The sequence below is a fragment of the Camarhynchus parvulus genome, chromosome 2, assembly GCF_901933205.1.
Source record: "Camarhynchus parvulus chromosome 2, STF_HiC, whole genome shotgun sequence".
Lineage (NCBI taxonomy): Eukaryota > Metazoa > Chordata > Aves > Passeriformes > Thraupidae > Camarhynchus > Camarhynchus parvulus.
In genome coordinates, this window is record NC_044572.1 from 22812576 (window position 1) to 22835528 (window position 22953).

The window sequence follows — 22953 nt, forward strand, 5'->3', positions numbered from 1 at the left end:
TGGGATTGAAACCGTTACTGCTGTTTAAACTTAATTACAGAAGCCTGTGATCTAGTCCTCCTGTTAAAATATAGGTGAGAGAGATCTATATCATCAGGTATTTTAGAGGAAGAAATAATGTTACATACAATAGATTTGAACCACAATGTCTGGTTAAAATTTACCTTTAGCTTTGAAGCTGTTTCTTGCATTTATTTTAATGGGGTTTCAGTGTTGCCATTCCTGACATATTAATTGCGAGTCTTAACAACTTTGTACTGTTCTCAAATGTCCAGAATTTGTCATATGTGACAATCTTCTTAGCATTTCATAAGTAACTGAGAGATAAAATCAATGTGTGTAGTGAAGACCTACATAACATTGAATCAGAGGTATTAAGCATGTTATGTAAACTACAATATAAGTTTTTTGTTTTTGTTTGATCAAGTAGGGCAACAAGACCCAAGGGGCCTCAACATGAATTGGTTCTGTGCTGCTGTACTAACCTTCAGAGAAATGGGGAAAGGTGGTGTCCCCCTCCCCAGACTTGTGAAAACTGTGATAAAACCACTTAGCCATCTGTGCTTGTATTGTAATTGGTGGTTTGTGCTGTCATGGGTGGTTAAAGAACAACCAGCCTTTGGTATGTTTGTCTCTCAACATACTGGTTGCACACAGGTTAATGAGACTCCCCAGGAATATAAACACCCCTGGTATAAGTGTAGAACATGAGATGTGTATTTTTATTGCAACATTTCAAATAGAAACTGTTTATTTTGGAAGTGTCAGATCTGTTTTTGGCATATGACATTCAAAGGCAGCCATAAGACATTTTAAAGTGATCTTTTCTTGTTTTTTTTTATACCACTGTGGCTTCCAGTGGAATCTTTGTTTGAATTCTTCTTGTCTGAATTTTTATTGCTGTAGTAATTGTTTCTGCTAGTACTGTCTTTTTAAATTTTAAATTATTTCTGCAACCTTTCCTGAGGATAGACAGATATTCTATTAGGCATATGAACCCTCAATATTATAAGTTCTAAAAGCATTTAATGATTTTTTTCAGTAATTTCTGTTTAAAATTTTGTCAGACAGCAGCCATAATTTTATGCTGAAGTACCTTATGCATAAAGGCTCTCCCACTTCTGTTGGGAATCACACCTCAAAAGAGGTGTTCTGCAGCATTTACATTTCTGAGGCCTTCAAACCTTTCCTCAGTTAAACTTTAGGTTGCAGTTTGTCCTTGAAACACTCTAGGGGAATCATAATTTATATGTTATCATGCTTCTCCTATTTTAAACTTATTTTCCTACTTACTATTCATAATTAAATGCACTATTGGTTTTTATGGTAAAACTTTTGTTTTGCTCCTGATGCTATAAGGGGTTTTGTGAACAAAAAATTGCTTCTCTGTCTATTAAGAGTCTAGTAGAGTGAAGGCCTATTTTAATGACTAAGCTGCTAGGGCAATGCTAATTTTATTTTTAAGTGTCAATTAAAAAGACATCTTACTATTTGAAAGAACAACAGAATAATCAAGCATCAGTAATTCTGCTTCTTACAAGAAGTTTCTAAGTGTGTTCACTACTACATAGTTTAGTCCATGAACCATGTGGCTCATTTTTTGAGAATTTATTGGTTTTTTTTCTGGGAAAAAATAGGTAAGAGTACATTATTATCATTGTAACTGCATGTAGATAGTCATGGGACATCTTACTTTGTAAGAATTATTGCTTCAAGGGGATTTGACTTTGTTTTATGGTACAGTAAGAATAATTTTCATAGTAATCGTCTGCTAAATCAGTCACAAATTAAATATAGTACCAGGTTTGGGGTTTTCCCCCCACAGGAGTTTTTGCAAGTGGGTTTAGTGCATCCACAAATGGAAGAGAGCTGGTGGACACCGTGGGGAGGCTGCTCATGATCGTCTTTGGAAGGTCATGATTATCAGTCCAAGAGACTGGAAGAAAGCGAACATCATCCGGGCCTTTGGAAGGGGTGGCACGGAGGATGCAGGGAAATACCAGCCAGTCAGCCTAACCTCAGTCCCTGGAAAGGTGATGAGCCTCTCAACTTGGAGGCCATCTCTACCCAAATTTCTCTCACTGTTTGGAAGCCCCTCCCACACCTCAGAACTACAGAGAGCTCTCATGCAAAACTAAATGAAGCATTTTGGAGAGTTTTTGGTTTGAAACATTGTGCTGTAAACCCTGTAGCAGTGATTTAAGTGGAAGAACATGTCCACTCACAGCCTTCAGCCTGTCAGTTCTGTGGAATCATTCCCCTTGTTTGACATAGACCTTAATTTTTCCCTTTCCTCATGTAAAAGGATTCTTCAGCTTGATAAAAGAGCAATAGATATAAGCTAGATAATTTAATCCATATATTTTTTCTGTATCATTTAGCCAAAAGAAGTTTCATTTGAATTTAAATTTGGTAGACTGAAACAACATGTTTCCTTTAAAATTTCCTTTCAAAAAATTAATGAAAATCTGAAACAAGGTAAGGAAAATTCATTCCACCCTCTGAAATCAATATTTTGCTCTTTTAAAAATTATTAAAATATTGGAGGCTTCTTGTATTTTTTTATAGGCCACTTATTTGCTCTTAAATAAATCTGTTGATGTATAAATCCGTCCTAGCCCTCTGCAGCCACTGTGCTCCATCACATTAAAACCCATGTTTTTCTACTTAACAAGAGCATATGACAATAGGGAGTCTATTTTAGAACATCCTGTAACAGGGTTCAGCTCTAAGGGTATAGAAAGAGATGGTCTGGGGAGGGAAAAAACCTCTTAGGTGAAATACTCTGTGGGGATGGGTGCTCTGTGAACATTTATGCTGCAGCAGCTGTGCCACCACTAACTGTATTTCGTAGAAGTATTTTTAATAGTATGTGGAAGAGGCTTTTTTTCTCTTGTCCTTTCTGAAGTTTTTTATCTTCAGCAGCTCACTCCTCCTGAGATTCTTTCTATTTCTCACCTAAGAAGTCCTGGGAAAATAGATAAGCTGCTCAACATGCATTAAAGCTTTATCAGTTTCTGGACTGAAGTGCCCTTCAGTGAGAATGCCCAGGTGAATGCAGCCCTCTTGTCTGAATTACTGCGATAAAAGAGGACAAGAGAAGCAGTCTGCAAGGGGGTAGCGACCCAGACTGTAAAGGGTTTTATAGGTCAAAACCAACCCTTTGTATTTAACCAAAGTACAGATGAATATTAGTGCAATACCTGCACTTCTGGTGCTTGTTTCCTGCGACTGCTTGACTCAGCATTGCAGCACTTTGAGATTTGACATGCCTCTTTGCTGATCATCATTCTGTGGCAATTTGATTAGCAAAGAACAAAATACTGGTGACTGCAGTGAAACCCTTGTCCATGAGGTAGTGCAGCCTTTTAGACAAACAGAGCTGGAAGGAGGGAAGATGAGTCTCACAGCTGCCTCTCATATTTTATCATGAGAACCAAAAATATTCTTAAATGAGGGGTTACTTGAGTGTTTCTATTTAGAAACTTGTTTAATCTCATGTCATGCCCCCATCTAGCCCAGGGTTTTGCTATCATCAGATTTTCCAGTCATTGTGATTTGTGTGATGGTTCTACATCTGTCACATGTGCTGTGTATGCCATGCAAAACTGGTAAAACATCAATTTTTGTGACTTAGAGGGGAATAGCATCTAACCCTCCAGGTTGGAGGGAAAGACATGGAAGAGGGATGAAAAAATGATGTATTAAAAACAGTTATTTAGTTGAACTGCCAAAAGTTTTGCTGTCTGCAGATATTTTGCAATATAGATTATTTGGGTGACAAAATGATGATGGTATTTCATGCTGATATGTATAAACCAATGCATATGAAGAAATTAACTACAGCTATGCATGTGTAATGGTGAGTCTAAACAAATTACATTATTCTGGATAAGAATTGTAGGATCATGGAGTGATAGTGTGAAGATAGTGGTTAGGTGTTAAGCAGTACTCTGAAAAACAAGTAAACCTTCAGAAACAAATAGGAAAAGGAGAACAAAACCATAGCTGTCATGAAGTTATTGAAGGAATACTGTTTTTATAAATACATTAAATATTAAGCCTCATAAAACAGAAATGACACAGTACATGTCCTTCCTGTGCTGGACCCCAGAGCTGGGTGCTGTGTTCCAGGTGGGGTCTCTCTCCCCAGAGCAGAGCAGAGGGACAAAACCTCCCTGCCCTGCTGCCCAGGCTGCTCTGGGTGCAGCCCAGGACACGTTTGGCTCTCTGGGCTGTGAGTGCCATGGCTGGGTCATGTCCAGCCTCTCATCCACCAGCACCCCCAGGTCCCTCTGGGCAGGGCTGCTCTCAATCCCTTCATCCCCAGCCTGGATGGATACTGTGGGTACCCCAGCCCAGGTGCAGCACCTTGCACTTGATCATATTGAACCTCATGAGATTCCCATGGGCCACTTGTTGAGCTTGTCCAGGTCCCTCTGGATGGCATCCTGTCCTTCAGGTGTGTCACTTGCACCACTCAGCTTGGTGTCATCAGCAAATTTGCAGAGGGTACACTTGATCCTTTCATCTATGTCATTAGTGAAGATATTTAATAACACTGGTCCCAGTATGGACCCAAACCCAAAGCTTTTAATGTGAGTATCTCAAAGTGAAAATGAAGGGAGGCTAAATTCCAGTGCTTTCAAAGATGAGAATTTTGGTGCATGACATATTTAAACTTAAGAAAGAGATAAAGGTGAACTCATCATTTTAAGCTTTAATTCATTTCTGGAAAGCTTTTTTTCTTCCAGCTAAAATGCTGTGGATGACTTTGCAATACGGTATCACTGAGCTTTGTCCCTCTAGGAGATCAGCTGTAGCAATATATGTAACGCAAAGATGAAACATTTTCAGCGATTCATCCCTAGGATTTATACTGATAGATATTAAAAGTTGTTATTTCTTTACAATTGTCTCTAAAGAAAAACTTTATAAAGTCTGCCTCTAGTATTCATCATTAAAATTTGTGTCTCAGAAATATTACCATCCTTTCCTGGTTAGTGTGGTTTTGGGTGGTTTTTTTTTTTTTTTTTTTGTTTTGTTTGTTTTTTTTTTTTTGTTTTTGTTTTTTTTGTTTTTTTTGTTTTTTTTTTTTTTGTGGCAAACATGAGTATTGTCAGCTCTGGGTCTCTGGGTGTCCTGGGTTACATTGTGGGGTGTAACCAAACTTATGTATTCTACTCCCATCTGCATTATTCCTGATGAAGTGTTAGTAGTGGGTTGTTTGCAGCAGCTGCCCAGTGCACACCCAGCCCTAAGGCTGCGAGCTGGATATTTGATAAGGGAAAGGGGCAAACCCTTGGGAGCAAGGTAGTGTTTCTTTGCCTCACAAATTGACTCGGTTCTGGTAACTACACCCAGCCTAAGGGGGTCCTCTCTGCCAGTGGGCCATATAGCCCCACTGGACAGCTGTAACCACCTAGGCCATCAAGGACTTCCCAAAATATCCTGTGATTTATAGGATTACATCATTCCATTGTGAAATTCCCCACTCTGGGGAGGTGCTGGGCATTCCTGCCTGAATCTGACCGTAGATAAGCTGTGAGCTTTAGGGACCTGGGACACCACTGAAGAAGCTAATCCTGGGCATGCCCACGCCCCTGGGCCACTGCTGGGGCTGGGCTGCAGAGCCACAGATTTCACCACCCACTCTGACATCAGCCCTGTTTGTGGTGCCAGTGACCCTGTGGATGACCAACATGCCCTGCTGGGGAAGAGAACTGTGGGGGACCAGAGGAAGCAGAACCAGATAGAACCAACAAATGATGAAGATGAGAAGGTGAAGAATGACACCAATTATGATGATTTCAATGACTATGCTGGGAGCCTGTTCTCAAGTAGTCCCCATGAAAAAGGTGATGAAGAAACAGATGCTATTGATGTGACTTTGGAGAAGGGGATGGATTAAGGTAGAAAAGAGAAGGGAACAACAGGAAAAAGAGGAAGTAGGAAAATACCATATGGAACAACCTAAAATTCAGCAGCAGTTCTCAGACTTGAAAAAGAAGTTAGAAGAAGTTACTGAAGAGGAGTGGCTGAGTATTCCAGAGGTTGGTGATGCCAGGAGCAAGCATCAGAAGAATCCTTGGTATGAGAAGCTGACTCCTGTCTCTGACAGTGTCTTTGCAAAGCATTTACAGTCAGGAGAGAGTCATACATCCATAGACCCACACCAGCCACAGTTTGGTGCATTGGATACCCCATATCTAGGGGGAATGAATATGCCATACCCAGGAGGAATGACACCAGGCTTGATGACACCTGAGACAGGTGAATTGGATATGAAGATGATTGGCTGAGCCAGGAGCACCTTGAAGGATGTGAAGCTAAGCCAGGTGTCAGACTCTGAGTGGCCAGACTGTAGTAGACCTGAAAGGATATTTGACAGACTTGAATTCCATAATTCCCACACGTGGAGGAGATATTGATGAAATGAAAAAAAGCCTGTTTATTCCTGAAATCTGTCCAAGAGACCAATCCACAGCATCCACCAGCCTGGATAGCATGAGCCCAACTGGAGGAGGTCACAGGCAAGCTCCAGGTGGCTTGAAACCACATCTTGAAAGGAACAGAGATGTACCCTGGGACTGAAGGTATTTGGTTGGAAGCTGCTCAGCTTCAGCCTGGAGATGCAGCCAAGGCTGTTTTGGCCCAGGCTGTCCAGCGCATTCCACAGTCTTTCTGGATTTCTATCAGAGCAGCAGAGCTGGAGATGGATATCTGTGCCAAGAAATGTGCCCTTGGGAAAGCCCTTGAGCATGTTCCAAACTTGGTGCCTTTGTGGAAAACAGCTATGGAGCTGGAGCAACCTGAGGATGCCAGGGGCATGCTGAGCAGGGCTGTGGAGGGCTGTCCAGCCAGTGCTGAACTGTGGCTGGTGCTGGCAAGGCTGAGACATGAGAATGCTCATAAAGTCCTTAACAAAGCCCAGGGGAATATTCTGATGGATTGTCTCTTCTGGATTGCTGCTGCCAAACTAAGGAACTCAATGGAAACACCCAGATGATGAAGAAAGTCACTGACAGAGCCATCAGATCTCAGGTCTAACAGTGTGGAACTCTACAGGGAGCACCAGATAGAAGATGCTGAGCAATGTGATAAAGCTGGAAGTGTGTCCACATGCCAGGCAATTATGTGAGCTGGGATTGGGATCGAAGAAGATCAAAACCAACCTGGATGGAAATGCAAACACTCATGTTCACGGTGCTCTAGAGTGTGCCCAAGCTGTTTATGCCTATTCCTTGCAAGTTTTCCCAAGCAAGGAGAATGTGTGGCTGCAAACAGCCTACTTTGGAAAGAACCATGGGACCAGAGAATCCTTGGAGGCTCTTTTGCAGAGAGCTGTTCCTCACTGTCCCAAAGCAGAAGTGCTGTGGCTCACAGGAGCTAAATCTAAGTGGCTGGCAGGAGATGTGCCAGCAGCCAGAAGCATCTTGGCCCTGGTTTTCCAGGGCAACCCCAACAGTGAGGACATCTGGCTGGCTGCCATGAAGCTTGAGTCAGAGAACAATGAATATGAAAGAGCAAGGAGGTAAAGGCTCACAGCATTAAAGCTGTGAGCTTTAATAGACTGGAGACCCACAGCAAGGGTCTTCATGGAATCTATGAAGATGGAATGGGTGCTTGGGAACATTGCTGTAGCCCAGGAGCTCTGTGAGAAAGCCTTGAAGCACTATGAAGACTTCCCCAAACTGTGGATTATAAAAGGACAAATTGAGGAACAAAAAGAGCTCATAGAGAAACTATGGGAGGCTTTGTAATGCAAACTGTATGTGGAATCAGTCCCTAAACCCACTGATTCTTGTTTGTCTTAAAAGTTGCAAAACTAATTGGCACTGTGTTGCATTGTATTTTGTTTCAGACAATGACTTTTTAAGTGAAGTTCCATCATACCAGATAATGCATCTGTTATAGTGCAACTGTTGGTATTACAAAGCAAGTTTAACAGCATTTTGTACTTGGAATAACTTGTCATGCATTCCATTGTGCAATATTACCACTGCTTCACTTGCCATCTTAAGATAAAAATTATTTTCTTTGCATTTGATGAATTTGTGTCATTGCTGGATTGTTTTATTAAGGCCAAGTCTTCTTGTACTTTATGTATTCCAACTCAAACTCAAAATTCTCAATTTAAGGAAGGAGGTTATATTTTATGGTCACCTGTGGTAGCAAGGATATGAACTGGGGTTGGACAGATGTTCCATCCAGCACTCAGTTTCTGGACACAACTTCTTAACCATCTTGTTAAATGATTTCTTAATGAAAAATTATCAGTGGCTTGTGAAGTGGCTGGCTAGATGTCTAAATGACTCTCATAATTGAGTAAATTTTCAGAAGTGTTCATTTTTTCCTTGTATATTGAGTCTGCAGTTGTCAAAATGTAAAGGTTTGCATTGAGAAGCAGTGGCTCTCCTTAGCCAGGCCTTTTCCTCTGAAGAGAAATGGGCTCATATTGATGTATGAAACTTTTACAAATTACTGCTTTTGGTTATTACTTCTTGAAGAGGAAGGGGAAGTATTATCTGCCTTTCTCCATTGTTTCCTGTCTCCCATCCTCTCAGATGACTCAGTGTAGACTAATGGAAATGGGATATTACTTTCAAGTTCATTTTACTAGTCTGTAGTATGATCACACAGAACAGAAGTAACTACTGGCATTTTTTTACTATGCCATATTACTAAATGATGGTTTGCATTTTTAGTTAATTGACCATCAGAGCTGTGACACTGTGTAATTTCTCTGGTTTAAGTGTAGCAATTTGCTATTATCTTGAAAAGCTCCAAAGTTACCTCCTTATAGGTGAATAACTGCTCCCAAGCGCTACATAGCATTTTGCAGTCTGCCCTGGGATGAAAGTGTTGGCGGGAGTTAAGGTACTGATAATGTGAAACTTGTACTTGCAGTTGGCTTCCAGGGAGAGTTTTAAAATTGAAACTGAACTCCATAGTTATTTGACTTTTTTTTTAGTTGTTGTATTGAAACTTTTTTTAGATTAGTTACTCTCCCACCCCCTTGGAAGAAACCCAGTCCCATGCTACAGGGGTCTTTGTGCATTCCATCAACTCCATTCTTAATTCTTGATATCCTTTGCCTTCCAGCCAGGTTCCCCCAACCCTCTCTGTGGTACCACGGGCAGCAGCAGAGCACATATTTGTGCTTGAACCAAGTTATGTTCAACCACAATCTGCAAATGGTGTTGGGAGTAGGGCAAGGAATGGGGCTAGCAGAGGGAGAAGGAGGGGGATAAGAATAGTAGGGTGTCAAGCAGAAATGCCAGGAAGCCTGCATGGATGAACAAAGACTTCCTAACAAGACTCAAATGTGAAAAGGAATTAATAGAAGGTGGAATTAAGAACAAGTAATAGGGAAGGAATACAGATGTGTCTTCCAAGCACGCACTTAAAAAAGACAAAGCCCACCTGGAGTTGGATCTTTTGAGGAAGGCCAAAGACAAAGGCAAAAAGAAGGGCTTTAATGCAATAAAAAGAATTTTTTTCATTTTTTTTCAAGACAGTAAAAATAATTAACTTTTAGTTATGGGAGGTTTGTGTGAGCTACATCTCACTGCAGAAAGGCCCTGCAGAGAGAGATTTAGACAAAGCAAGACCCCTTGGCAATGATCAACTGTTTGAAGTTTAACAAGGGTGAGTGCCAGGTTTTGCACCTGAGTGGGTCAATCAAGTATGGACAGACTGGAGAATGACTGGAAAGCAGCCCTGCAGGAAGGGACATGGGGGCCAATAGTGAGTTGAATATGAATGAGCCATGCCCTGGCAGGCAGGAGGGCCAACCATGTCCTGGGGGCATCAGGCCCAGCATTGCCAGCCAGCAAGAGAGGGGATTGTCCTGCTCTGCAGCCTCACCTCCAGTGCTGGGGGCAGTTCTGGGTGCTACAGTATAAGAAAGATATAAAGGTATTAGAGAATGTCCAAAGGAGGGCTGCAGAGATGGTGAACGACCGTCTGGGGGAAGCTGTATGTGGAGTGGCTGAGGTCACTCAGTCTGTTCAGCCTGGAGGAGAGACTGAGGGGAGATCTCACTGCAGTCTGCAACTTCCTCAAAAAAGGAAGCAGAAGGGCAGGTGCTGATCTTTTCTCTGTGGTGACCAGTGACAGGACTCAAAAGAAGGCCATTAAGCTGTGTGGGAAGGGGTTTTGGTTCAATATTAGGAAAAGGTTCTTCACCCAGAGGGTGGCTGGGTGCTGAAACAGCTCTCCAGGGAAGTGGCCACAGCACCAGCCTGACAGAGTCCAAGAAGCATTTGGACAACACTCTCAGACACATGGTGTGATTCTTGGGGATGGTCCTGTGCAGGGCTAGGAGCTGGACTTCAGTGATCCTGGTGGATCCTTTCCAACTTGGCATATTCTGTGATTCTATAACTTTGTAGGATGTTTGACTTGCTTTCACTCTCTGTGCCTTGGCCCAACACCTTCTTTGCTCTTTGCTTCTGGAATTCAGTTCTGTGTTTTTCTGGCTTGCCTTTTTTGTCTTCTGTGTTTCCTCTTTCCATGGCTGTCCACCACTTTTCCCTTAACATGGTGCCTGTCTTTTGGCACAAATTAGTCTTTGCAGGTGCTTACTCACTATCTTTTTTTTTTCTTTTCCTGAGCATCCTTCTGTCCTGCTCTCCCTCAGCCTCAGACAAATTTATTGTTGACAGAATAAGGCCAAGAATTGTAAACACTGTGGAAATATTTTCTCATAATTTTGACTGGAAGCGCTTATTCATGTTTTCTTCTGGGCCTCACACTCGAGAGAGAAGAAGAAAGTTTTGTTCAAGAGGGTGGAAGTCATATTTTTTCAGGAGATCTGAAGCTGCCTATCTGGTTAGAAACCAAGCTGACAAATGGAGAAGTCTGGAGATGCCCCTGTGATTAAGGTTGGGAAAAGGAGAGGAAAAGATAACAACTACTACGTAAGTTTGGAATTGTCTTATAGTATTTGCTTATGGCATTCAGTTTTATATGTTACTGGAGCCACTAATGCTAGGTTCAGGTGTGAGCAAGTATGTCAACATGTGTAAGGCTTGGTGATGATGGTGCTCAAACTCAAATGAGTTGAGTTTGAGCACACTCTGCTTTCTTCAAAGTGGAGCTCTACAGGGGAGCCCATTTCCAATGGTTCTGTGATGAGGGTCACTGGAGCTGCCCAGGGTGTGAGCCAGGGCTCTGTTTTGCCTGCTAGTTCATTGTAGCTCATCATTACATAAAAATGAAAAATATTTCAGGATGTTGAAGATGCCATCTCAGCTGAGCTGCATTCTTCTCCTCCTGAAGCTTTCGCCAATGTACACATTACTGTTCCCTGTCCTAGTACAGTCTGCCCAGTGCTCCCCCAACCCCAGGAGATTTCTGGGGAGCCAGGAGCCATCTGATGCACAGGCCAGCAGGGGTTGCTGTAGGAGTAGGAGATGGAGAAGATGCACTGCCTCCTTTTTGGAGAAGCTCTCTCTGAGGGTTGCCAGGGTTTGCTCCTGCTGCTCTCTTTTCCCTCCTACCACACTCAAGTTTTCTTGGGCTGAGTAGTCGATTCCAAGCACGGAGTAGGTGTCTATTGCTTACTCACAGCTTTGTGTATTTTGTGCATTCATAAATTAAATACTAAGTTTCATCCTTAAAATGCTGAAACTAACTTGAGGGTTCATATTTTGACTCAATAAATTTTTAATACTTTTTAATATTTATTGTTTATGTAAAAGTGGATAGTGGTATTCATAGTGCTTGTTTCCAGGGGCCCATAGGTTATTTCAATAATGTCATTTTGTCACTCTAGAACTTGCTGATATCTTTCATGGCTGGGACAGAATTGAATTGGGAATGATTAGTTTCATCCTTTTATTGAATGTTGAGTTTTTCCCCTTAATTCCTGTGAAATCACCATTAGCTATTTTGGCTGCAGTTCTGTGTTGGGTTGAGGCAGTGCTACACTGTAAATCAATATCTTTTCAAAAAGACTGCTGTAAATTGCCTAGATAGCATATGCATGGTTACTTTGGCTGCAATGCTGCTGCAGAGCCTGGATACTCTGCCTTTCTGGGAACTCCACAGGCAAGTCCATCATATATTAAAAAAAAAAATCTTTTTAGAAAGAACATAGTATTGCTGATGAAATTTAGACAGAGAAATATTGTACTCTCGGTGCTCATCTGTACCTTTTATATTCTGCTCCACTGGGATTACCCTGTCTTGAGGGATTTCTTTGTTTGCTGCTTTAGATTTCCCCCTTTCTTAGCTGTAGTACAGCCGTACCATTTCAGCTTGCTAGTGCAGAAAGATGTGAATTCAGTTGCTGAATGAGCCCGGCCTGACTGCAAACACTAACATTGCTAGAGAGATGCCAAAGAGTTGCAGGTGAATCTGACCTGATCTGGGCAACAGCAAAACGGTAAGATGGGGCTTGTTTAAATCTCTGGGATTAATTGGGTGCTGAGGTTTCCTGTTTCAACCTGAAGCCCAGTTATCACATGCTTCCAACTTGAGCAGGATTCATTCTGTGCATGTCAGGGTGGGTTTTCTCGGGAATGCTTAACATCCAGGCAGAGGGAGGCGGTGGAAAGCTGGGAACGCCACATGAGACCTCTCGGCAGCCACCCTGGTGAGATTCCCCAGCAGTACTGCCTGCGGTTTGTAAATACCAGGGAAAAGGTAGGGGATGGCTTAAAAGCCGTGCTTTTCTCGGTACAGCTTTGTATCTCTCTCTCTGGCAGCCTTATTTATAATTGTATTAAGAGGATAGTATGGGCAATTTTTTCCGATACATGCTTGGCTGAACGCCCTCTGGGATGAGTGAGTGAAGGACGTGATCAGCCACTTTTTCATCTCTGCTAACAAGTCTGTGCATCTTGCTATATCTGAATAAATGTCTGTAACAGTTACAGATTTGCTGGGTGGCAGAAGATAAGATTAAAATGATCCTTTATAGAAACATACTATTTCATGGATGTCTGAATATTTTTTTGCCTTGTTAACCTCTGTCATGATTTTATTCCTCTTGCACGCTGTCTTTATTTAATATAACAAAAAGTGAGGTAGTCTTTTTAGGTAGTCATTCTTGAATGCTTATGTAGGAGTGTGTTGACAGCGGTTTGGATCTTAGAGGAATATTTCACATATGAAAGCTTAGAGCAGCAGCATGTTCAGGGAAAGAGAGGAAGAGCAGCAGTTACCACTAATAGAAGACAGAAAGATTAAAATGTGGCCATAGTATGGAATTATTAGAATTATTTCTGATGACTTAACTGGCAGCTAGTGTGTTTCAGTTTTGATCAAGCCATAGAAAACTAACTCTCAACAGAAATCCATTGGAGCTAAACAAAAAAATAGTATTTCACCATATGTTCTACTATTTAAAGGAAATGAACTGTGATAGTAACGGTAGAGTGATGAGAGATGGTTTTTGCTTTTACTAGTTAAGGACGAAAGCAAAGGGTTTTTTTTTCTAGAGGAGGATGCTTATCTTTATGCAGCATGTGAATTATACTCCAGGAAGAGATCAGCTGGATATCAGTGTGGGATCAAATAACTAGTTTGACAGGGATTCATGTTTTCTTTTTCTGTACTTGCCAATTAAAGGGTTCTTCTTCTTTGTCACCGACTGTGATTAAGGGGTAAAGATTCAGTCCTACATCAATTATTTTATGAATGTTTCATTATTATTTTGCTGGAGTTCCTTCTTTAAAAATGCTGTATATACTGTGATGTAAATGACGTGAGGTGGTCAGTTTCACACTATATTCAACCTTAATATGCACGGTTCTTTCTCAGAAAGTAGAGATGCCTTTTTTTGTTGTTGTTGTTGAGAATTACCCATAATGTTTCTATTGAAAGACTTATTTCAGTTGTATTATTCTTTTATGATTTTGGAAGCTTTCCTTTGCTTATATTGTCATGCCTATTAATAAATTGCAAACCATTTTTTAATGCATAGAAGTAATCCAACCACTTGTGTTTGCACACATATTGTACAACGAATGGAAGTCCAGGCATGAAGGATTTTTTTACAGCAAATTTTAAATTGTGTTTTTCTCCTAGCGTTATCTTTTCATCTACTTGTATATGTGAAATTTGTTGCTTCCATCATCCTTCTAGAAGTGTTTCTTCTCCCGAAGCCTAAAGTCATAATCTCTGTTAGCTGTGTTACTACTGTCTCTGGGTTCTCGTGTTTTGGTTTTCTGAGCTTAAGGAAAGAATAATGTTTCAGACATATTTTATTGATAAATAATATTCCCAGTGGTAACACTTAGTAAAACACAGATCCCAAATTAACTAGCTGGAAAACTTAACTTAAAATGTGCAAAATGTGGCCAAAACTTAAGAACACAGATGGGAAAGGGAAGAAATACATAGTTTAATAGGCAGTTATTGCCAAGTGCTCAGTGACTATAAAGAACCTTGTGTGAATCAGTTTTGTAGTGAGACTGGGGTCTGTTACAGCAGGAAATAAGGGATTACCTGAGGAGTGAGTGTTTGCCATAGTCTCCTTAGTGACCCTGACTCCAGGAAGAAAGAAATTGAAGGAGTTGTAGCTGAGCAGGCAAAATATCATCAAGATCTCATCTAAGTGCAAGGTTGGCCAGCCATTGATGTCCTATAGTAAAAATGGTCACCTATCATTTTTTCCTTTATTTTTGTTATTTTGCTGTATAAATCTTAAACAAAACCTGTACCTAAAATCTCTAAAACCCAATCTGCTCCAACAGGTTTTGACATATTCCCCTGGCACTGTTAGCATTGGTGGGCTGTTTGGAGGGCTGACCTCTGAGCAGGTGCTCTGCCTGTCTCAGGCAGGCAGTTCTTTTTTCTCTGAGAGGCCCCACAGATGAGAACATGGGTAGAGCCATGGAGGGGCTGTGATTGGGCTGAAGAGCAAGGGTGCCTGGCTGGTCCCACAGGGCAGCTCTGCTGGGCTCCAGCTGTGGAGGGAAGGGGTGAGGGATTATTTTGTTTTTTAAGGGAAATCTTTGAACTTTTTCCACTGGGCATTTGCCCCTGCAGATTTCAGTAGCTGCCCTGGGTGTGTCTTTGGGATCAGCAGGAGTTTGCTGGGGTGAGAGTGTGTGTGAGTACTCAGCCTGGGGTGGGTGAGAATTTGGGCTGTCAGGTTCAGCAACTTCGGTATAGATGTGAGTGCAGATGTGCCCCTTAAAGGTCACGGGAACTGCTGAGCAGATCCAGACAGCTCTGTTGGGGTTATTTCCCTTTGAAGTCCCAGAAAGGCAAAAATACTCAGCTGTCAGGGACTGCTGGGCATGGTTTGTAAATTGGGTTTAATAATACTAGCCTTAAAATATTCCTAAGTGTTTCAGGTATTGCTACAATGATAATTACAGGTTACAATCCCTGTTGAAATGAATAGGAGTGTTCTAGCAAATATTACCTGAAGCAACAGAGAGCCTGTGCAATATCAGTTCTCAAGACCTGTTTCTGAACTAAAGAAAAGACTAGCTGGTCTTCTTAGTTTGGTAAGAAGAGGTTAATTACTATTTTTTGAACTTTAGTTCTCTTAGGTCCATGCTGGCTTCCAGAATATTTAAGGTTTTTTTCTGCTACCAGATTAGGAAGGAGTGTACTGATCATGTTAAGAATCTGACCCTTAAGGATTTTGTTTTTCTTAATACTGTTATTATAATGTTAATTTCAGGACAAGTTCTCCCAATAGCAACTCCATCACTCCTAAAGTGCTCCTTCCACCCACAAGGTGACTTCTGTGTTTTGGTATGGTTCTGTGAATACCTTTCTGTGACTGCTTTTTGCTTTTGACATAACTGTATTGTATATTGTCAGAATCATTGGTTATATGCATCTCTTTAATGTGAGGCATATTTTTCACTGATATATTTAATTCCACTCCCTAACAGAAACCTACACATATTTCTGGATTTAGCAGTTTAGCAAAAAGCAAGTAGTGAAAGAGTAATTTAACATAGTACTGAATGTTGAATTCAGGGGGTGATTTTGGATTATCAACTCCATAAACACATCATTTTGCCTTTGTAGAAGTAACTTCTGGGCTTTCTCTGCATTGCTGGTAATCTTGCTCTTTTGTTTATCATATTCCTGTGTGGACGGGCTCCTCTGAAGTTGCTATATCAGTTCTGGACTGGCCTGCAGAGGTCACGGAAACATCCAGTTTCATCTGTTAGTTGTCTTTATTTTGGTGTGCTAGTCAGAAATTATGTGAAAAGTGTGAGTGGAGATTTTTATTTTATTTTGCAAATATTTGTAGGACTTATTGTTGGAATTTGTGTACAATGATTCTAGAGCTGAATTTGCTATCTCATCCAGCATACTAGTTCTATTACAGCTTCTGATTGAAAAATAACTTGATAAACTTAAGCTAGATGTTATATAAATGTAAAATAAGCTAAGCTAATAACAAATATCATATCAGCAAGCTTTTGATCCAGTCTGTATCATTCTATCCAGGAAATGGAATAGAATTTATGTCAGTTATATTTCAGTTTTGCTGTGTTGATGTTTGTAGTGTAATATTAAATTGTATACAACTTACCTGAAGAAGAAAATACCAAATGTTGCCAAGTGAGCAGTGAGGAAGTAAAACCACTAGGAAAAGGCATAAAGTCTATTTATATATTGTGAAAGCTTAGCTTCACTTAATTCATTTCTGATGCTTTTCAGTCTACAGGCTTAGAGTGTTTGAATATGTCCTTCTCCATTTTATTAAATCTTTGTGTAAGTACACAGAAAATATATTTAAACCATTAGAGAGTATGTGTAAAATAAGTTTGCCCAGACTTCCCTGTAAATAGTGAGGGTTTTAATGAACAAATTGCTTCTGTTGTTGAATATTGACTATAGAAATTTTATTTTAATGTAATGCTGAAGACTTGTCCTGAAAAGTTCTACAGTTTAATGATGGAGTTGTTGGTTTTGCTGCTGCCTGGGAAAGTGGTGGAACCAGCCCCATAACTTTCAAGTTTGCAAGAAATTTTGTATTTGGCAAAGATGTCTAGATACATAAAATTATATAATTATAAAATGTGATTGTACTGCTGGTAGGCAGCTGTGCAGGGTAAGTTATGCAAAATATCTACAATCACTCTCAGTTTTGTCACAATTTTGTCATGAAAAACTTAATGTACTGTAAGGTTGGAGGACTTCTTACACTGATGTTCTAATGATAGATGTGATTTTTGACCAATTTGATTCTCAAAATTTGTTGCTTGTTGAAAGTGATTCATGATGAACTCACAGCTTTGGAGGTGCAAGTTGACACCAACTGCAGAAGGCTTGGCTGCTTTGTACTGTTACAGCTTATTCTTTAAAATTCATTTGAGCACAGTCATAACTCTACTATAGCACAAGTTTTGGATTGAATACATCAAAGAAGCAGCAGTGATTTTCACTTCTCTGTTGAAATACATAGGATTTTGGTTTTTTTAAAATAAGTATTATCTCTAGACTGTTCATAGAATTCTCATTATAAAATTGTAGCCATCCTTCTTATGATGAGCTCTTCTCAGTATAAGCTTGCAATCTCTCCATTTTAAGTTTTATGCATCTTGGCAAGAAAAGATATACTATAGTGTTCTTCATATTTTGAGTAACTTAATAGGCTATAATTTTCAATTATGCTTCTGCCTAATTTCTGAATTGTAGGATATAGCATGTTTTTCAGTGTAGCACATTATGTGCTGAGAAGCAAGTTTCATTATGCTCCCTTATTCCTTTTTGCTTTGAAAGTTATTGTGCTGCTGCAAGTCTGGCAAACCTGTAGTAGCTGCTAGAAAATTCCTTTGAGACTTTTCATTCAAGTTTTATAGAATTCTGTAACCAGGTCATTTGTCTGAGGGGAAAAAAACCAGAAAGAACAAGTTAAAGAAAAGAAATCAGGTGTATATGAAATCCAAACACAGATGAGGACTTTTCATTTAATTATTTGTGAAACTGGGTTTCTCATCCTTGTCTGAACTCTCAAACTTCCATGAAAGAAAGCAGTGGCAGAAAGGTCACGGATGGCTGTTAGTAAGATTTCAGGGAGACAGAGTTGGAATGTAGGTTATTCAGATCTCTGAAGATTCCTTGCACAAGAGAATAATGACAAACTTGAAGCTCTTTTTCTGCCTCTACCTTTATACTTTGCTGATTTGATAGAGGATACTTTGTCAAATGCAGTGGTTTGGAAGATAATATGTAGAGGAACAGATCTAGAAACGCTCAGAGAGCTTGTCTTTTCTTGTGACATTCATCTGCCTTGGATGCTGCATTTCTCAACCTGAATGTTTGTTGACCTCAGGGACGAAGCAAGTAAAAGCAGGAGAGATTTCTTTCTTGGTGCTAAAATGAAACTTTGAAATGCATTAGCAGAATGAAGCAAGCAACTCCCATTACCTAGTTTATTGTCTGGCTTTTGCTAAAGATAGTTAAAAAGGAAAAGAAAGGAAGAAAAATGAAGAAAACAGGGAAAGGAATGAAGCAAGTAGATTTTTTTTAATGAAGGACATGTTCTGAAGGAAAAAGTGCTAAACTAATTTGCCATTCTAGTTTTGAATTATTTCTTGCAAAGTGCTTTTAAAACATCTGCTGAAGCTAATGTGAGAGTGGGATTGATTTGTTAATGATCATGCAACATGCATGCTGCTTCATTGCAATGAAGGTTGTCATCACACCAGACAAAAGATAACTGCAAAAAAACTTTCCACCTGCAAATGTATATATTTCACAAAGATGATTACATGACCTATCCCCTTCATCTTTTAATTTAAAAAGTGCTCTTCAGCATTTATGTGAAGAGCATATATGTGAAAGGTCTGAGTAGCTGGGCTTAAGTCATAGACTGTCAGTTACATGGCCAGATCTCACCCACAGCAGTGTTTCTGTTGCAGTCCCGGCTTGTAAGAGGACAATTTTTTTTTAGTTTCAGTCTGACGTACTTGACGATAACTGTGGAAGAATCAAGAGGCTTGCTAGGGATAGGCAAAGCAGCCTAAAGGAACTGGGTAGAACCTATTTTCAAGGCATGGAGTTGTTTACAATTTATTTTCTTAAAAACCTTACTGACAGCCTCAGAATCTAGCAAGAATAGGCATTTTGTTGTCAAGTCTCTCAAGATTTCTCACACTTGAACTTGGCAGTGGGAAGACTTACTGCATTTATGGATATGCCTTTGATAACTTCATGATCAGGGGGAGTTTTGGAGGATAAAATAAAATTATAAACCTGTAAACTCAGAAAGACATAATATACTATTCTCACAAAGACACTAATAATGCACTTATGGAAAGAAAACTGTATAAACTAGCACTGGCACATGTAGCCATCTGTTGGAGCAGGAGGCTGATAAGGAAAATGGATTGAAAATACTTTTTTAATCTTTATTTTTAAATCCTGTTCATATGGTTACAGAGGAGGATAGACAACAGATACAAGTGGGTAACTAAGTAAAAGAGTATAAAAACCACCTGTCACAATTTCTCAGGAGTGTTTATGTTCAGACACTTTCTCCACCACCTTTCTTGTTACCAAGGCATCCTTGGCTCGTGCCTGGCACTGGAAGCTGCCTCTCCCACACTGATGTCCCTGCTGATCCTCAACTGTGCCCTCCTGTTTGGTTTTTTGGAGGAGTGACCCTCCTACTTTTGGATGCAGCAAGTCTGGTCCTAGGTTAATGGAAGCAGCAGCCTGGTTGCAATTTCAGGAAAGGCTTGCATGGCACATTGCATTACACACCGGTGTGACAAATGTGAACACCGTGCAAGTAAAATAATTTATTTGCCAGGCTTTATTACTAACACAGTTACTGTATTTTGGGGCATCAGTACAGAAATAGAACAAAATGCCCCTTTAGATCAGCTCCGTTGAGTTTCTGTCTCTTTTCATGAGTGTTAGAGGCTGGCAGGACTTTGGTGTGACCTTTATCTGAGACCCTGTCCTTAGGTGACTCCTCCTCACATCTCTTGTCACAGAACAGAGTTTTGCTTTGAGGACATATGTAGGCTTTTATAGACCTAAAATCTATTTAGGTCTAATCCAGACTCTCTTGAAAACTGGACCTTTTTTCTCTGCAAGGAGAGGAACATCAACTTTAATGGATTAGAAACTCTTTTCTGAAGCTAGGCTGTGCTATGAAGAGAAAAAAAAATAGAAATGCTGAGCTTCTCTTTACCACATTGAGGGCACCTAAAATAATTTTCAATAACTCCTAATTTCAGGATTGTGCTTGCTTCAGAAATTATGCTGATATTTAGGTGTCAAGTTAGCAGAATAAATATGTTCTGTATTGCAGTTCTTGGTGTGTTGGTGGTGAAAGGAAAAAATTGTGTAACCAGTTTTAACTTCTAGTTTAAAATGTTATTTTTCTTGATGAAGGTAAAAATGTTTTCAGAATTTTATGCTACTGGGATTCCTACCCCAGGTCTGATCAGTTGGCCTTTCTGTGAGACTTTTTTCTCACTTGGCAATTCAGCACAGACATTTAATCAGCTCATTGAGTTCAGTCTTTCAGACAAACACAGAGAATTAATGTCAGAGCTTTTAGTTCAAAAATTCTCCCATCTGGCACTTCAGTGACCTTTTTATATTCGCCTTCTTCCATATGACAATGACAGTTGGTTTAACATCAGCTTTGACTTTGGAAATAAAACGGCCATTTTGGGCAAGTGCCTTTGAGATGGGCTGTGGGAGGTGCATGAGTAAGTTTGTGGTAGGTACAGCAAGGAACATACCATATCCCCAATACCATTTCCAATCTCTGAGCTCTGTTTTCAATTGCATTTGCTAGCTCATAGCTAGCATTGCTAGCAATCTCTGTAGCCAATTAAAGTTAAATAAATATTACCCAAGAATATGAATTATAGTTCTGGGACACAGAGAGAGGCCATCAGGAGAGGAAAAGAAGTGTCTTATTTTACAACCATTTTTTCCTTGCATCTTCCTTCCTTTCTACCACCTCCCTATTTTTCTTTCCCTCTCTTACTCAAGTTCTCTTTCAGCTTCTTTTAGCTGTGCCCATCAAACGTTCAAACCAAAGGGCTGGTGTAGGTGATTACAGGGAGGGGTGAGTGTGTTCAAGGACCTCTTTCAAGTATGAGCCTGATTGCACTGGTAGCTCTGGTATGAGCTGGCTGGTGATGTTGTGCAGCATTACATGCTCTACTTCCCCTTTCACAATTTTATCCGCTCCCTTATCTCATCTCTTGCTCTTCATGGATCTTTTCCCGTATTGTAGAGTTTTCACCAACTGAGCTCTCTTCTCAACCTGTGCATGTTTCTGCTTGTGGGTGCAGCAGTCATTTGCTGACCCTCTCCTGGGGAGGATGGAGTGTGCTACCAGATGGACTGAGAAGAAGCAGGCAAGTCTTTTGTTTAAAACGAGAAAGAGCCTCCCTATTGCTTTGTTCTGCAAAGAGAATGAATCTGCAGATAGCTGCATTTTTATTTTGAACAAAGCTGCTTATAATACTCCAGAACATTCCCAAACTGTGTTTTATAAGTAGCAAATGTCAAATTCCAGGGATGCCAAAATCTGCAGATGACTTGTGTTCTCAATTGCCATGGTACCAAAGCATGATAGAAAATAACGTGCTTATAAAAGGTAATAAAAACTTGTATCCAGAGAGGATTTTTCCAGCAAAAATTAATGGCAGGCTTACTTTCTAAGTAATTCAGCTGTTGAACCAGTAGTCACCTAACCATATTTTTTTTAATATATCTCTCAGCTAAATGCAACTGCTAAGTCTTATTGTCTGTAATAATGAGATTGTTGCACTACTTCCAGTGAGTTTTGGCTCTACAAATTATAGTCTATATCTTCATAACTTTTCACTTTAAAAAGCCCAACTGCTTTACAAACTTAATTAGCACTCCCAGTTTCTGCTTGTGATAGGGGCAGGATCACTGTTGTGAACAGAAAAATGGAATTGTGGAGAAGTTGACTTCTTTACCTCACATTACTCAGTAATTTTAATTTTTGTTTTTCTTGCTGCATGCTAGATCTTGGGTTTCCCTGTATCGGGTCTGTTCATACTATATCTCCTGGAATGGTGCAAATAGGTGGAATTCAGATATTTCCTTCAGATTTTTCAGTAACATTTTTGGATGTCCACTCTGGTTTTTACCCAACCAGTCAATTTTCTCCCCAAATCTACACAGTGGCAATAACCAAAAGAAAATAGTAGCTGTTTGGCAATTTTAAAAATATTTTACGTAAGTCTGTATCCACTGGATGACCTAAATAAGCATTTGTAGTGTTAAATGTAAGAATTAAAACCCAGATATAATGCATCTTCCTGAAAGATGTTATGAGCTCCAGAGCAGAGTGTCTTTACACTAGACAAGCATTTTAAACATTTTTTCTTCTGTGTGGTAAGATGTCTGACCTGTTCTGCCAGAATTGGTTGTTCTTTGTTACTGAGGATATCTCTACTCATATGAATAAATTTCACTGCTATGGGACAGGCTATATTTTACTAAGTACCTGGTCATTCATGACTGTTTTAAAATTCATGAACTGTAAGACTATAAATTACTTACATGGTTTAACTGATCAGTCTCACTCTTTCAATGCTATATGACTTTAAACACTAAATGAATTAGTCTAGCAACCTTTAATTTTGAGAATCCTGTTTCTTTGGGACCTCTTAATTTTGGTGACAGTGATGAAGTGAAAAAATCTTGCATTGAAACTGTATTACAATAACTACATCTGATACACCATTAATTATTTTCACATTAATCCCAAATGCAGATTAAGGAGTACTGCTTGAAATGAGATTTAAAATGATTCAAAGAGGCATCTTTATTTAGAAATGATTGCATGAATGATTATAGTGATTTTTATTTATTTAATGGGCTTCTTATGGAGCTTTACACATGGAGCAAAATTACTCTTCTTGTGATTTCAGTCTCTTAACTTCAGCAGTGTTCTTTATGGGGAAAAAATTGGCTAAATGCTGAGATTGTTTTGAGATACAGTAAGTACCGTGA

The 22953-nt window shown here is 39.9% G+C and overlaps 1 protein-coding gene and 1 pseudogene across 7 annotated transcripts in view; both read left to right on the top strand.

Annotated features, from left to right (window-relative positions):
- CDK14 (cyclin dependent kinase 14) overlaps nt 1-22953 on the top strand; it is a 345182-nt gene that overhangs the window by 54653 nt on the left and 267576 nt on the right. Inside the window, exon 1 of one of the 7 annotated variants that reach the window (XM_030944183.1) lies at nt 12266-12394. The exons of 5 other annotated variants lie outside the window; for them this stretch is intronic. Coding sequence is in view for 1 of the 2 variants with exons in the window: in XM_030944181.1 (XP_030800041.1) it covers nt 12580-12654 (75 nt within the window). In the remaining variant the exon portion in view is untranslated. Of the gene's footprint in view, nt 1-12265; nt 12395-12443; nt 12655-22953 lie in introns of those variants that run through there. One more of the 7 variants, XM_030944181.1, reaches the window with a different exon arrangement.
- Nucleotides 1917-9035, top strand: LOC115915178 (annotated as a pseudogene).